Source organism: Aythya ferina (genome assembly GCF_964211825.1).
Source record: "Aythya ferina genome assembly, chromosome: 4".
Classification (NCBI taxonomy): Eukaryota; Metazoa; Chordata; class Aves; order Anseriformes; family Anatidae; genus Aythya; species Aythya ferina.
Window position 1 is genome coordinate 10,970,198 of NC_140300.1, and position 15,308 is coordinate 10,985,505.

A 15,308-nucleotide genomic window follows, 5' to 3' on the forward strand; every position below is an offset into this window, starting at 1 on the left:
GCGACGGTAAACAGAGCGGCCCTTCATCACCTTCTCGCCCGTAAAGGTTGCAAACCCGATTAATTGTGGTGCCGGGCGGCTGCGGAGCGGCTCCTAGAAGCGCTCTGCTGCTGTGTAGGGGAGCGGGCGCCAAACGCTGCGAATTCTCCCTGAAGCAGCACCGTGTAAGGTACCTTTAGTCCCAGCAGCAAGGCTGAAGGGTTTTTAACGTGTTTACGGCTTTTAAAGTTCAAAGCTGTCGTGCTGACTGCCGTACCTCGGTGTAGAAAACGCATTTCTGGGAAAGCTGATCGGGGTTTTAGGGCTGTAATCCCGCAGGTCACACACTATCTGACCCCTCAATCTCGAGGAAACAAATGTTAGCACGCTTTTGCAGTAAAACGTGGTATCTCACGTAGTCTTTTTTTTTTTCTTGCTTTCCGGCCAGAAACGAGCCCCTTTTGCTTAATTTAGGCAATTCAAAGAGAGGTTGTGCAACTGAAACCTCAAAGGGAGTTGGGCAGTCACGGAACTTGAATTACCAGCAGGAGCACCTTCCACATTTAATTAAATAAATAAATAAACTCAACATGTATCATATAAGCAGCAATTCTCAGAGAGTTAAAGATAATCTGCACCGTTGTTTCGTGCCACATCCATGTGCGGATTTCAAACTGGCAGTGGAATACTGTTGTTCGAGGATGGACATAACACCTTGGGGCAGTCCTTTGGCTGCCATTCTTCTGGTGTAAATAAATACCTGGCTTGATTTCTAGTTGATTTTGAAGTTGTTGCTTGGAAGGACTTAATCAAAGCATTGTAGGAAAGCAGAGAGGGAAATGTGTTTTTTGTTTGTTTGTTTTGCTATGCAGGAACACTTTTCTTGAATGCTTAGTTTTATTATTTGAACAGTCTCATTGATTTACAATGTAAATAATGTTTATACACACACATATTTAAATAACTGCAGTATTTTGATGTCATGTTTTTCTCTGTTCTGAGCTAGAAGCTTCAGCCTGATTTAAATGCTTTACAGTTCACTTTTGTTTGCCAGTAAAAGGGTAATGTCTGTTGGTATGGCTTCAGGTTGAAATGCTTTTTCTCAGCGCCTGGGATTTGGGTTTTATTTTTCTTTTTTTTTTTTTCCTTTCCAAACCAGTTGCTCAGTACTGTAAGGAACTGCACCTTCCTGGAACTGTTAGCATATATAGTATACATAGCCAAGTTTATTTGTGAGAGCTAGCCCAGTTCTGGACAATATTAAATTAGTAGGAGCTTTGGAAGGCACCATATCATTCCATGCTGGTCTGATCAGATATTTGCTTTGTACTTTTACAGTACTGTTATCTACAGTAATCTATCCACTCCACCATTCCTGCTCCCCATTTCCTAGTACTCCAAATAACTGAATGGACTTTTAGCTAATTAAGTCAAATGTCCATTACAGCAATAATTTTAGAGTACCTTCTGTTCACTTAAGTAAACTGCTTGACATTAGCCAAATACTAGTGCCTTTGATCTTCAGTCCCCAAAATTTATCCTTATTTAATGAATTTAAGTGCATAATTTTTCACCAAATAAAGGAAGAATTCCAGCTGCAGAAAAGTCCTTGTTTCCTGAGAAAATAATGATGAATCTTCCTATTGGAAGATTCCAATTTAACTTTTCAAACTTAACTTTTGAAATTTAAATTTTCTTAACTTAGTAAACAGGATTTATTCAACCAATTTTGGAAATGAAATTACTAAACTTCATTTTAAAATCAATTAATATATGTTAGCCCAGCACCTGAAAAATTCAGCTGTAACATTTCTACACTGATCTAAAAGTGCTTCCAGTTTATATAGTGGTATCTGACATACCTAGAAATCATATAGACTTTTGAAAAATATAAGTTAGATGGAAAAACTTCATTTCACTGACTATTCTCTATAAAAATCAATTAAGGAAAATAATAGATTAAGAGGAAAATAATAATTTTCTGTTGCAAAAAAAATAACATGCACTATTCAGTACTTCAGGCCTTAAGAAACATTTTGGCAAAATACAAGGAAGGGCAAAAGCAGTATTTTTTTGTATTAGAATATTACAAAACTATTTGGAAGCAGGTTTAGGAGGGTTTACGGTCTTTGTACAGTTTCTGTCTTAGTGAAGAAAATTCTACCTGTTTTGAAAGCATGAGAACTTTAGTTTGTATTCCAAAAATAGATCTTCTATCTAAGTTTGAAACTGAAACACAGTGTCTTTTTTTTTTTCTCCAGAACTTTGCAGATGTGTGAAAGTAGATGGTCATGAGTTAATTCTTTAACAAAGGACTACGCTAACTATTCTGGAGGTTTGGGAAGTCTGCTTTCATAATGACTTGCCTTATTTCAATCAGGCAAAGGAGTTGCAAATGTGCAGAATTTACAGGAGTTTGTTTCTTGCAGTGGTGTACATGACTTTATTGCATGGTTACTCATTCATATATTCAACCAGTGGAACATAAGGGCAGAGTTCCTACCATTTCCCTTAAGTCTTCTGACTTGTGTTGTTTATGCCTGAACAACAGCTTATTACTTCACTTATGCAATAATAAGCCTTAATGCATAACCAACATGACATTTACATAAGAATTGCTTGAATTTTAACTAGTAATGTGGAGATAGTATTGGTATCTTCTGAACAGGGTTTCGTTTTGTTGTGCATGTTTGGTTGCTTTTATATTTTATTTTGCACTACAGATAGAAGTGAAGTGGCTTAATCATTCACATTAGGTTATTCAGAACATGCAATTTTCTTCCCTAGATCTTTTCTCACCTCTTATTATGCAATATTCACCAATGCTGTCCCTGTTTCATATTTTGCTCATTTTAAAATGTGCAGGCCATATTTTAGTAACAAAGGCCATGTAATTCATTTACATTTGATCAAAGACATTTTTCCTTAGCTTGTACCACGTCAGTTGAATTAGAAAAACGTACAGCCAGTCTTTTAGTTTGCTTTGCACTGCTGTATTCACAGATTTGAACAGGTTAAATTAACAACCCTTTTTATTTCTTTATACTATTAAAAGTTAGACATCTGCAGTGCCTCAGTGCATGTTGTATGTTTTCTTGTTTGGTGCAGAACGGTTTAGCTATCAATGGCATCCACTGTGAATCTGAAAGAAGCCAATGGCAACCAAAGTTCCTGGGATACTTTGCTACCAGATTTCCCCAAGGGGCCGCTCTGCAAATATCGAAAGAAAGCTTCCTTCAACTGGAAGGAGATGGCAGTGTTTCTGGATGGTGAGGATATCATCCAGCTTAAAGTAAGTTTAGCAAGAACAGTAAGCATGTTTAAATTTTGTACGTCTTTTCAACAGAATCACATGTGATTTTCAAACACAAAGTATTTAATAACACTCTGTACTTATGGAGCATGAAATTACCTTCGCACATGCAATTTCCAGAGCAGACCTGAATTTTTAAGCAAACTACTTCGATGCCAGCTAAGGTTTATTTCATTACTAATTGTCAATACAGTGGAGACAAGTAGATGCTACATTACAGGACTTCATTATCCATTCCAAACTGAGAAAGAACTATATTTTATCAGTTTTCTTTATGATTATTAAATCATTAAAAATTAAATAATTAAACTTTTTTAAAATAAAAATAAATAATAATTAAAAATTAAATAATAAGACATTAAATCATGTATTATGTATTTCTATTTAATGCTGATATTTATTAATATTATATATCATGTTTTACAATTAATTTACAGTCACCTAAATTTATGCCTCATGGTATTTCTTCTGTTCTTTGACCTGATGTAAGTTCCTACTGTCTTCTGTGCTTGTATTAATGCTTATGTGGCATGTGTTGGACACTTTAGCTTGCCTACCTGGCTGAAAGCTGGGCCTACAAAAAAAAAAAAAAGGAGATGAACTGCTGCTCAAAAAGTGGTGTAGGAATGCATGATGTGGAAGATGTAGGAGGAGACAGAACTGCCTTTTTTGGATGGTGTAGATTTATGTGGATTTAAGCTAATATTGAAGGTGCACTGTAGGTATTAAAATCTTACAAGGAGGATCAAAGAAATCAAAAATGCCTTGTTTTGTATCTAACATATACTTGAAAGCGTATGCCAAAAAAAAAAAAAAAAAAAAGAGAAAGTGAGTGCTCTGCATCTGAAAGAGTTTCAAAACTGAGCAAATGGTATTGTTCATAGAGAGAGAATAACCCTAACTTTGAAACAGGAGCATGGGGAATCATCTGTTGTTTTTTTTTTTTTGTTTGTTTGTTTTTTTCCTTTATACTGCAACATTCCTTTCAAAGAGGCGAAAAGGACTTAAAAAAATTAAAAAAAAAATAAGATTTTGCCTAAGGCACTTTATTATTTTTTTTTTTCTAAATCACGCAAAAGATATTTAAGAAGATGCAGATATCATATCATCAAGACAGAGATTTGAGGTGATAAAAATGCTGTAGCATATCATTCTCGTTAGGGCCCACCTGGAGTACTGCATTCAGATGTGAAGCCCCCAGCACAAGAAGGACATGGAGCAGTTGGATCGGGTCCACTGGCGGGCCATGAGGATGATCATGAGGATGAGGCTGAAGCACCTCTGCTATGAGGACAGGCTGAGGGAGTTGAGATTGTTCAGCCTGGAGAAAAGGAGACCTTAGAGCATCCTTCCAATACCTAAAGGGGCCTACAAGAAAGCTGGAGAACTTTCTTACGTATTCTTTAGAGCCTGTGGTTATAGGACAAGGAGTAATGTTTAAAACTAAAAATGGATAGATACAGATTAGATATAAGGAAGACATTTTTCACTATGGAGGTGATGTGGCACTGGAACAGGCTGCTCAGAGAAGCTGTGGATGCCCCATCCCTGGAAGTGCTGAAGGCCAGGCTAGAGCAAACTGGTCTGGTGGGAAGTATCCCTTCCTATGGCCAGGGGGTTGGAAGTAAATGATCTTTAAGGTCATTTCCAGCCCAAACCATTCTATAATTCTGTGGTTTTAATTAAGGGAAAAAAAAAAAAAATTTAAAAGATGTGCACATTTACATATTAAATGGAGTACGTTTCTGCTTTCACCTGGGAACAGAACAGTTGTGGTACCCTAATGCCTTTAACGTTACAGCATATTTTTAACTGGATGCTACCCCTGGAGTTCTGCCTTTGTTCTCAGATTGAGAGCCCTTGCTCGTTAGAGTCCTTCCCTCAGCTTCATGGTGAAATATTTAAGTGGCTATAAAAAGCAAGTAACTTTTAACAAACCATTTTCTTACATTCAGAGTGAATCAGTCTCACACTTGTTACTCATGACAAAGGAGCTTTTGTAAAATTTAGCTGCATGAACTGTATATATAATGACAGACAATTTTGATATATTTTTAATTCTGGGGGATTTTGCCTTTATAAACTTGAGTCTATCAAACTATTGTAGTTTGAGGCCTAGTATTATCCTAGAAGAACATTAACTTGTTTTATTAATGCTTTTCTGTTAACATTCTCATGTCATTTTTCCACCCTCAAGAACAGAATCTTCTCTGCTCTAGAAAATGATCCTTTCTTCGCACATCGTCCTGGAGAAGATTTGAGCCGTGAGAAGTATCAGGAGCTGACGTTCCTGCGCTGTAAACGACTCTTTGAGTATGACTTTCTTACTCAGCAAGAGATCATAGAGAATCCATTAAAAATATTTAATATGGTTATCTGCATAGGAATGTATGATTGGTCTCCGTGTCTCCAGTATTTCTTGCATTGTGGTGTAAGTACAGGTCAAAAATATATTTGAATTTAAGTGTCTCATAATACCATAAATCTGTTGTTTTCTGTCTGTTGTATTAAAGCAATATTTTTTCCAGTTCATTGTTTTGAAAAATCAAATTCAGTTTATCTGTCTGGAAGAATCACAGAACTGTGGGATAACATTAGTAGATCTTTGTCATTTAGCCCCATCTCTGTTGGAATCCTGCCTGGAGAGTAAAGGTGAAACAGTATGGGCACAGCTACAGAAAGGTATTTTGATGCTTACAGTTCCACCTTTTGTGTCCTCTTCTGCCTCTTCAATGGCAGCAGTAGCTAAAAGAACTTCTACAGCTCCAGAGACAAGTATCAGAAACTTCCTTGCCTCATCCCCTTGAGTGTTGATTCAAGGCAGAATCCAGAAGGAATTGAAATCAGTGTAGAGATTATCACTGACATCAGTGGCTGGGCTTCTGTTCATCAGGTCCCCCCTAGATGAGTCTCTCAGAAAATACTTCAGAAGGAATACTTAACATAGGTAACTTCCCACTACCTATTGGGAGGTGTTCTGCCCATTGCAGGGAGATTGGAACTAGATGATCTTTAAGGTCCCTTCCACACAAGCCATTCTGTGATTCTATGATAGGTGGTCAAATAATATTTGCTGAATTAGTAAATTATTACTCATTGCAGGGAAGGTCTGGAGTTTTGTTATGTGAACATCTCTTTAGAAAAAACGAAGGTAGATTTAAAAACAATAATCTTACTGGTTCTGAAGCAGCTACCTTCAGTTCCCAATGTATTTGCTGTGAAACAAACTAGAATAGTCTGAAAATTTTGCTTTATTCAAGGAGATATCCACATATAAAAGTGGAAAGTGAGCTCACTACGCATTTCTAAGAGTTTGCATGGAAGGCTTGAAGAGGTTCATACTGTGAAAAGTTGATCCTGTCTTGAAAATATTGCAGCAATGGGCCATTTAGTCTTTGATCTCAGTACTCAGTGTTTTCTCTTCAGAGAGTATTCAATCCTCTGCAAAGGGTCCATGACAAGATCAAGTCTTGACTTGCTTCCTTAAGGTATAGTCTAAGTAGTAGTTTACTATGCAACCAACCTTTCCCTTGTCTCTTTAATGGATATCACTATTGCATATATATTTGTGTTTTCTATCATGGGATTACCGATTTCATTCATTATTTGTTTTTACAGGTATTTGCAGGTACAATTTTGAGTGCTTCAAACAGGTTTGCAGACCTACTGGGAAAAGTTTTTAACATGGAGGTAAATTTTTTTGAATAGCTTGTGAGAACTGGGCATTGTCAGAAACATGGCATTACCTGTACCTTTGTATTATTTCTGATCTACTTAGGTACTTCTAAATAGCAAAAAGAAGACCAAGGAGCACATTGAAGCACTGAGCCTTGAATGCTCTCACTGCTAGTTGTCATGCCAGTTCCTGAATCTGTATTAGACTGTCCAAGTTAACATGCAGTCAAAGTTTGCAGACTTCTCCCAAAAAGGCAACATTGATGACACTATGCCAGTTTTGTTATTGCCCAGTGTCTTTTAACAGTATGGTAGTAAATTTTGCACTCTCAAAGACTCCAACATCTACATCATATGCTATGCAACACAAGCCCTTGGCATGATGCTGTAAATATTCCATAGAAATGCTATAAACTGGAAAACAATAATCTCTTAATGCCACAGAAACTCCACAGGGATTCCAAAGGAGACCCAGAACCAAGTGCTCTGTACAGTAAGTCGAGCCCACCTGATACAGAAAGAGCCAATCCTGAACATTTTCTCCTGCTCAGCATTCACTCATTGCCTGACCCTCATTGATTATGCAAGATAAATACTCCTGAGTGCATTCAAACTGAGCATCATGCTTCTTTTGTATCTCTTTATCATTTTTTATCTTGTTTCTTTGTCAACCATTCACCTTCCTTGCTTATTAAATCTTCTGAAATTGTTTATGTCTCAGCAGTAGACAGACAGCAATATACTCCTACATTTTTTGTTTTCACTTGCTTTTCAAAGGTTTGGTAACTACGAGTGCATACCACAGGCCAAACCAGCCTAGGTAAAAGGGTGCAATATGTACATTTCAGTGTGACCTCAAACAGCTGGTGTTCCCAAATACTGATGGAGAATCAAGTGTATGCATATATTCATATGATTCACCCATTTTCATCGCAAAAGAGTTCTCTCAGCCCAGACAGTTGAAAACTATCAGTCAGTGGATGTAACAATCTGTACCTGTCTGAATAAATCAGCCATCAGCAAAGGAAAAAAATCTTTTACCCTACTGCAGGTAGATTTTGTAATTGCAAGTCACTTTTCAAGAGCTAAATTAGTAATCGTTTTCATGTCTTATGGTTTTAATTACTCTAATAAACTAGTCTTGAATTGTGCCTTATATCTCTTTGTTTAGATTTTTGGATGTTTTGCTCTGACTGAACTCAGCCATGGAACTAATACCAAAGGCATACGGACCACTGCCACATTTGATCGTAGCACTCAGGTTAGTCTTTAATGCACAGGAATAATACTTAACACTGTTAATCGAAGGTTAGACTTCTTCAGAAAACACAGTACTTGTAATCTAAAAATCTGAATGTTGAAGCTATGTCTGCATTTTGTGATACGTGTATTCTAGAGAATAGATCCTACTCGTGGTCCCTTAGTTGTCCGAACTGGAAAATGTGCTTTCACACTGTTAGCCAGCATTCCTTTCCATAGAAAACTGCACAAGAAGGAGGTGGTCCCTGCAGAAGTTTCAGCCCACAGTGGACTCAGCTCACCTTAACCCAAGATCTAGGAAATGCTTCAAAGTCCATCACTTCGCTTTACTTTTTTAACTGCTTCAATGAACAATTTAAAGGCTGAAATTTAGGCCTTGCAGTCAAGTCATGAACTTTTTCTCCTTTAAAGGTTTCCTCGCCACATGAGTTCTCTCCAAAGTTGAACACTGTAAGAGACATTTTAACTGTTGAAGCACAGTACAGGATGAAATACTGGCAGCTAAAGGATGCTTTCAAAACATGATCTTGTCCATGAATAGCTTTTATCATTTTAATCATTTTGTTCCTTTTTTGCTGGCTGCAGGAATTTATCATCAATACACCTGATTTTGAAGCTGCAAAGTTCTGGGTTGGTAATATGGGGAAACACGCCACCCATGCAGTTGTGTATGCCCAACTGTATACTCCTGATGGACAATGCCAAGGATTACATTCCGTTATTGTACAGGTAGGATAAGAATATTGCTAATCTGTTGTCTTTCTGTGTGGGTGAGGGGTATTAAATTAAAGATCTTCTGTTAATACTGTTTCTTACGGCTGACCAGAACTTTAATGAATGCCTTCAATATTAATAGCAATTGTGAACAGTGCACCATTTTAAAATGTTCACTGTGTTTTTGTGCTGGTTGTTCAGCCAATTTTATGTCAGTTTTCTGCAACTGGAAAATGCAGAAGAGGTAAGAAGCCTGAAGATTATCACACTGCCTATACAGTTAGAAATAACCTATGCTGTATGAAGTCCTGAAAGTCTTGGACAAGGCTTAAGGTCAGGGAATATCTCGAAGATGATTGTTCAATTGAAGTTAGGTTGATTCCTGCTCTCTGCGTGCACCTGAAGGAGGTTTCAGTGTTAGTTTGGTCCGTGTTAAGGCTTATTTAACGAAGTATTGTTATTAGCTTAAGTAATTTTCATTATGGGACCTATGTCCTGAATGAATGGATATGTAAGTATGAGTTATATCTAGGATTATGTGCCTGGAAAATCAGAGAGCTTTCTTTAGTATTAATGACAGAATACAAATATGGGAATATTTTCACTGTTTGAAGAGTTCAACCAAGAACTTTAATTGTCCCACAACTGAACTAATGTTTCCTTCCTCTTCTATGCAGATTCGAGATACAAAAACTCTCCTACCTATGCCAGGTGTGATGGTAGGTGACATAGGAAAGAAACTTGGGCAGAATGGTTTAGATAATGGGTAAGTCTATCTGTTTGAACGAGGAAACATTCTACATTATATCATGCATAGTGGTGCAAAATCCTGAAATCCTGTGTCAATTCTGCCTGTCCTTCTGAGATGGTGAAAGGGCTGAGGTAGCTAGTAGTTTTAATATGTTGCTATTTAAAATAAAATGAAATATCAATTTTGAAGAATCCTGAATTTCATTATTTTCTATTCCTGGAACTTTCAGTCTTTCTGTTCCACTCACTTTTTAGAGTACGAAGTGCCACTGATAACTCTGTGGATGTTACCGAGTGATTTTATAGTCAGACTCTGCAACAGTAATACTGAAAAAAGAAAAAAAAAAAAAGTTACTAGCTAAAGCATGTTAGTCTATAAATCCACATGGGTGTAAGCTCTCATTTTTTTTGCACATTAATTTCCAGCCCAAAGCAGGGCTAGTAGAGGACCACAGACAAGGCTTATTGTTAGTAAAGACATAAGATTACTGTGACCAAGTAGGTCTGGATCTCTGACACAAGTCAGAGACTCATTACCTGTCTTGTTTAAGCCATGAGGTTCCTGGACTAACCCTGTCCAGTTCAGATGAGGAGGTTAGTTACTTCTTCTGTATTCTATGTGTACAGCTGAAATAAAGAAGTTCCTGGACTTCATTTCTCAGTCATGGCATTGAGTGGCCATGTTGAGTCTCTGCTGACCAAAGGAATCTGATCGATTTGTGCATAGAAACAGAAAATTTTTAAAATTGTTTTTTAAACCCCTACATTATTTTTACAGCTCTGTTTAAAGACAAGAAATCTGAAATAATAAAGGGGGTGTTAGTGGGTGTCACTTCTTTAAGCTTGCAATTTACTTTTTTTCTGTTGATTCAGTTTGTTGTTCAGTTGTTGACCTACATAGTGTGTCATTGCAATGTGCCATTGCCATCTGCAAAAAGCAGATATCTTAAGGTATCCTTCTTTGCAATGTAATGGTTTTGACTGGCTTTCCAGCAGGTCATAGGTGTTCTGTAGTTTTTGTCTTTACCAAAAGACAAAAACTCTTGTCTTTTGACTTTAACCTCCTAATACCCCAAATAACCTGTAGTGTCAATAGTGGCTCTGACTGTGTATGTACATAATTCTTATTGATGCTCTGTAGTGTAAAGACACAGATGAAAGAAGAAAAAAAAGCATACAGCAAATGAAGTTTTATAGAGGATGGATGTGAGAAGAGGCCTGGACAAGAATTTAGGGAGGTTTAGTTGGGATTTGCCTGCATCTGCATTACAAACTTGTAGCCACCAGATGGCACAGCAACATGGGTTTGAGTATTCCGAATGTAATCCAGCTTCATATTTCAGTAGAAATAGTCAAATTCTGCTGCTCATTCTTAATTTGCAGCATTGTTTTAAGCACAACATGAGGATGGAAAAGAAAAAAATGAAAATTTGTCATATAATCTGTATGTATGTTCATCTAATAAAGTATTAGATCCCATTATGCTGTTATTAAAAGCATTAGCCTCTACCTCATACTTTGCCAGTTTCTTGAATGTACATATGAATTCTGGTTCTACTACCATTGACACTTAAGTAAATCAGATATATTTCCATAGAGTAATACTTAGGATAAATGGTCAGAGTGAAGATCGGAGTACAGGGAAACTGATAGAGATGTCAGATTTTGTTCCTGTACTCGAAGTTTATGATATGCCTTTTCAACATGGGTATACAGACTTAAACTCATGAGCATATTTGTAGGGCATGGAGAAAAAAATCTAGTTTGCTTGGACATTGTAATTGATTTATGCTATGTAAGAGAACAGAGAAGGTGATTGTAACAGTCCCTTTTGGTTTTAGAAGATTAATCTCCTCTGTCATTTGGCTGAAGTTTGACTGATACATTCTAATACAAAGTGTAATGTTTTCAGTAAGAGTTGCAGAAATAATGTGGGAATTTTTGTGGTGTGAATTCAACTGACTAACCTGCTCCTTCAGAGTCTGTCTTTCCAAATAATTCTCATAACTTCTTAACTAGAATGTCATTTAACTAGAATAACATTTAAAAAAAATCACTTCAAAGTATTTTAAATTATCTTCCTTTCTTTTTGTCTTTCACAAAATTTGGTGTAATAAATACATACGTGATTAAAGATAGAAATACATTTTTTCTTACGTTAAATTTAGACTCCAAAAAATAAATCGGGCTGCCACTAGGGGATGCAAGTGCTTCAGTCTTTATTTTTATAATACAAAAATGTCCACCTGTTGCTAGTAGTCTAGCACTCTGTGAAATATGCTGTTCACTGTGGTCCCAAAATCGAAATATCAGGGGAAAAAAAACAAGCACTAAAAAAAAAACAGAAGTGTAGTTAGGATCCAGGGGCTTTTCAGTAACATGTATGGCAGGTACAGAAGTTGAGAAACGTAAAACAAGAGCTTAATTGCTGATGGCCATTTCTGTTTTTCCCCTTTGTCTTGGTTTTGTTTTGTTTTGTTTTTTGTCTACTCTGGGTAATGTAACATTACCAAACCTTCCCATTATGCAGCGCACCTCAGTAAATGATTGCCACCAAATCAGTAGTGAAACAATTTCATATCCTGTTGTAACTAAGAGTAAACTGCTGCTTTTCCAATTCAGAAAAAGAAAACATGCCCACCTGAATTTATGTTGGAAAGAGTTTGAAAATTAGTTTTAATTGTGTTTCTTAAATAGTGCTGAACATGCCTGTCTTTATAAAACGTGCTCGGAGTTCATTCAGCTGTATCTACTGGTAGTGTGGATACGGTCTGTTGAGCAGACAAAACCTATGATAAGGGAAGAACTAGTGAAATTAAGCTATCAATAATACAGCAGACCACTGCCAAAGAGAAAGCTGTTTATTTGAACTGAATTGTTTGTAGGGGAAAAAAGGGTCTTCTGGGTGAACAGGAATTGTTAGTGGTATCTAATTTAATGATGGACTTCAGAAAACCGAAGGGTTTTTACTAGCAGTTTTAACAACCTTTCATATACAGTTAGCATGTGATCTCTGCACATACAACCTGCTGTGACATTCAATGTGTTCTGTAACAACAAAGCTAGATTCAGAGTTCTGAATGCTGAAAACTAAACACAAAACCCAAGAGGAATGGGTAAAGGGAATTTGTTGGACAGAAAAGCAGTAAGTCCTGTAAAAGAAGCCCTCCTGGAAAGAAACTGAGGGTTCTGAAAGCCCTCACTGCAATTCCTTGCATGCTAGAGATATCATACATCATACAAATTCAAGTCCTTTGTATTATGTCATTTAAATGTTTAGCTAATTTATTTATTGGTAGCTGTAGCAGTAGCAGAATGTTAATGAATTACTGGCAGTGAAACTGAAATACTAACAAACACACAATAAATTAAGATTCTGCTACTGCTGATGTGAAGTGTAGACCAAATGAAAGCCTAGTCCTTCAAAGGATTTTTGTCTCCCAGAATTTATGCCTTTAAATCTTAGATTTCCCAATGTTTGCAGTTATTTCACTTGGAAGGTTGGAGCTGAAGTTCATTTTGGAGCTTAAGTAGTCTCTTGGAGCTTCATTTTACAATCCAGAGCAGTAGTTGCTGAAGATAAGTTGCACACTATGGTCCTTTGGTTGTTTGTTTCTACTCCCACACTGCCTTTTTCATTGTGCTGGGACAAACATTTGTGCTGTGCAGTGGACTCAGCTAGGGAACAGGAACTGTCTGAAAACTAATCTCACCAAAAAAAAAAAAAAAAAAAAAGTCTATTTTCAAGCAGATGATTTGTCAGGTCTGGTTCACTGCAAGGCCACAGTAGAGGCTGTTCCGGTACAGGGAAAGTGACAGTATAGGGATGTAAATAAGAAAGCAAGCATAGAGGTCAGTTGTGCTTCTCTAGAAATAACAAGCTCATGCCTGTTTGAGGTTTTTATTGTCCTTGAGCCACTGACCAGAGCCACAAACAAGTGTCTGAAGAGAACAGATGAAGCAGCTATAAAATACAAATAATAGTTAAAATACCTGTACGTGAACTTAAGTTACCTGAATACACTACCGTCAGTCCTTGTGGGGAATATTTTGTAAGACATGTCTTGTATATTTGCAATTTAAGTCAAAACAGTGATTTTGCAGTGGTTTCACTGATATTTCCCTGTTTCACTCTCTCCACTTAGTTTCTACAGTCAAGGTGAGATGTATGGATACATATAATGCTGCATACATGGCTAAGATGTGGTCACATCGCTAAAGAGCTAAATGCATTATCCCCTTCTCATTTTTATCACTTGCAAGTACACAACAACAGCGTAACCACAGCTAGTTCAGCCACGATAGCCAATAAGACATATTGTGATGCCTGTCATAATGACAGGCACTGATGGTACTAACGGGGAAAGGCAGATTCAGATCTGATCACAAAGTTGTTTTATCACCTGCAGAAACTGGGCCTCACATCTGTAGTGTATTTCAGACAGCCTTTTTTTTTTCTTTTTCCTTAGCAGAGCTTTGTCTGCTCTTGACTTTTGCAGGGGTCTAACCATCCGGAACTCCTTGAACTCCTTGCCTGACTGGCACTTAACTTATAAGAACTGTAGGGTGACTGGATTTTTGTGTCTCCATGGAGTCCATTAAGATAGGATTAGGAGGCCTCTGTTGTTTTACTACTGTTGTTGAATGTTTCTTCTACAGACCTGCATTCTTAGATTAGTTTTGTTCTTAGAAACTGGAGCTAAAATACCGCGTTTCAGTTTTCCTCAGCCTCACTGTAACTCTTCTCAACTTTAACCTTTCTGTGAGTTTCAGTCTGGAATATGCGGCTGTTTTCTTTCTCTTCCACAAGTTTTTCACCAAACCTCTTAAATGTTATTCTTCCGAAGGTTTACTGTGTCTCATAAACAGCCGTGAGATCACTTGACTTGCAGTTTTTCAATACCATTCACCTGCTTTCTGTTTCTGGCTAAAAGGATTGACAGAACTGTCACTGCACCATCTCTAACAGAGTCAGTAATAAAAGCTGGCAGGACAGGCATTTTTGTGGGTCTGAAATTCACTAAAGCATATTTGAGCTATTTGTACCATAGGTAACAGCTTATTAATTTAGTACTGGCAAAAGGAGCTCGTGGCTTTTCCAGCTGCTCTTTTTTTTTTTTTTTTTTTTTAATCAGCATTACTGCACACCAGATGAATTACTTTTGCATGATTTAAAGTCAGTAAGATTAACTTTACTTGAAATGTTCCCTAAACCACCGGCCAAAGAACCCAAACAAAAATGTTACTATTGGAATAGTGCTTCACTCAGCTCAGCTAATCTTGGTAGAAGAAATGTATGAAATACAGTTGTCTTACCTGTGTACTAGATTCTGTAAAATTCCACATTTCTTTAGAGCTCTGTGAAACATATTTAAAGTGGCAGCTATCTGTCTCTTTTGCAGAGAGGTCTTAATCTCAGACACACTAATTGCTGTGCAGAAGAGTCCCTAATTAGGGTAGCTTTCAAACCTATGGTCTTGTCATCACCATGTGAAACACAGACATTTTCCAAACTTGCTGGTACTTGATATCCCCATGGCTGTATATACAGTTCCATTATTGTAAGATATTTCTACTTCTCTTCAATTATTTGAGGAGATTTTCTCCTAAATGCGTT

The 15,308-nt window shown here is 37.1% G+C and overlaps 1 protein-coding gene across 5 annotated transcripts in view; it reads left to right on the forward strand.

Moving 5' to 3' along the window:
* The first annotated feature begins 12 nt into the window (after positions 1-12).
* The window catches only part of ACOX3 (acyl-CoA oxidase 3, pristanoyl), a 36,185-nt gene continuing 20,889 nt past the window's right edge, over positions 13-15,308 (forward strand). Inside the window, exons 1-8 of one of the 5 annotated variants that reach the window (XM_084516430.1) lie at positions 13-164; positions 2,241-2,314; positions 3,088-3,271; positions 5,490-5,723; positions 6,911-6,982; positions 8,139-8,228; positions 8,813-8,956; positions 9,619-9,707. In XM_084516430.1, coding sequence (XP_084372556.1) covers positions 3,104-3,271; positions 5,490-5,723; positions 6,911-6,982; positions 8,139-8,228; positions 8,813-8,956; positions 9,619-9,707 — 797 coding nt within the window. In that variant the 5' untranslated portion in view covers positions 13-164; positions 2,241-2,314; positions 3,088-3,103. Of the gene's footprint in view, positions 170-2,240; positions 2,315-3,087; positions 3,272-5,489; positions 5,724-6,910; positions 6,983-8,138; positions 8,229-8,812; positions 8,957-9,618; positions 9,708-15,308 lie in introns of all 5 variants that reach the window. The other 4 variants (XM_084516428.1, XM_084516432.1, XM_084516429.1 and 1 more) reach the window with 4 other exon arrangements.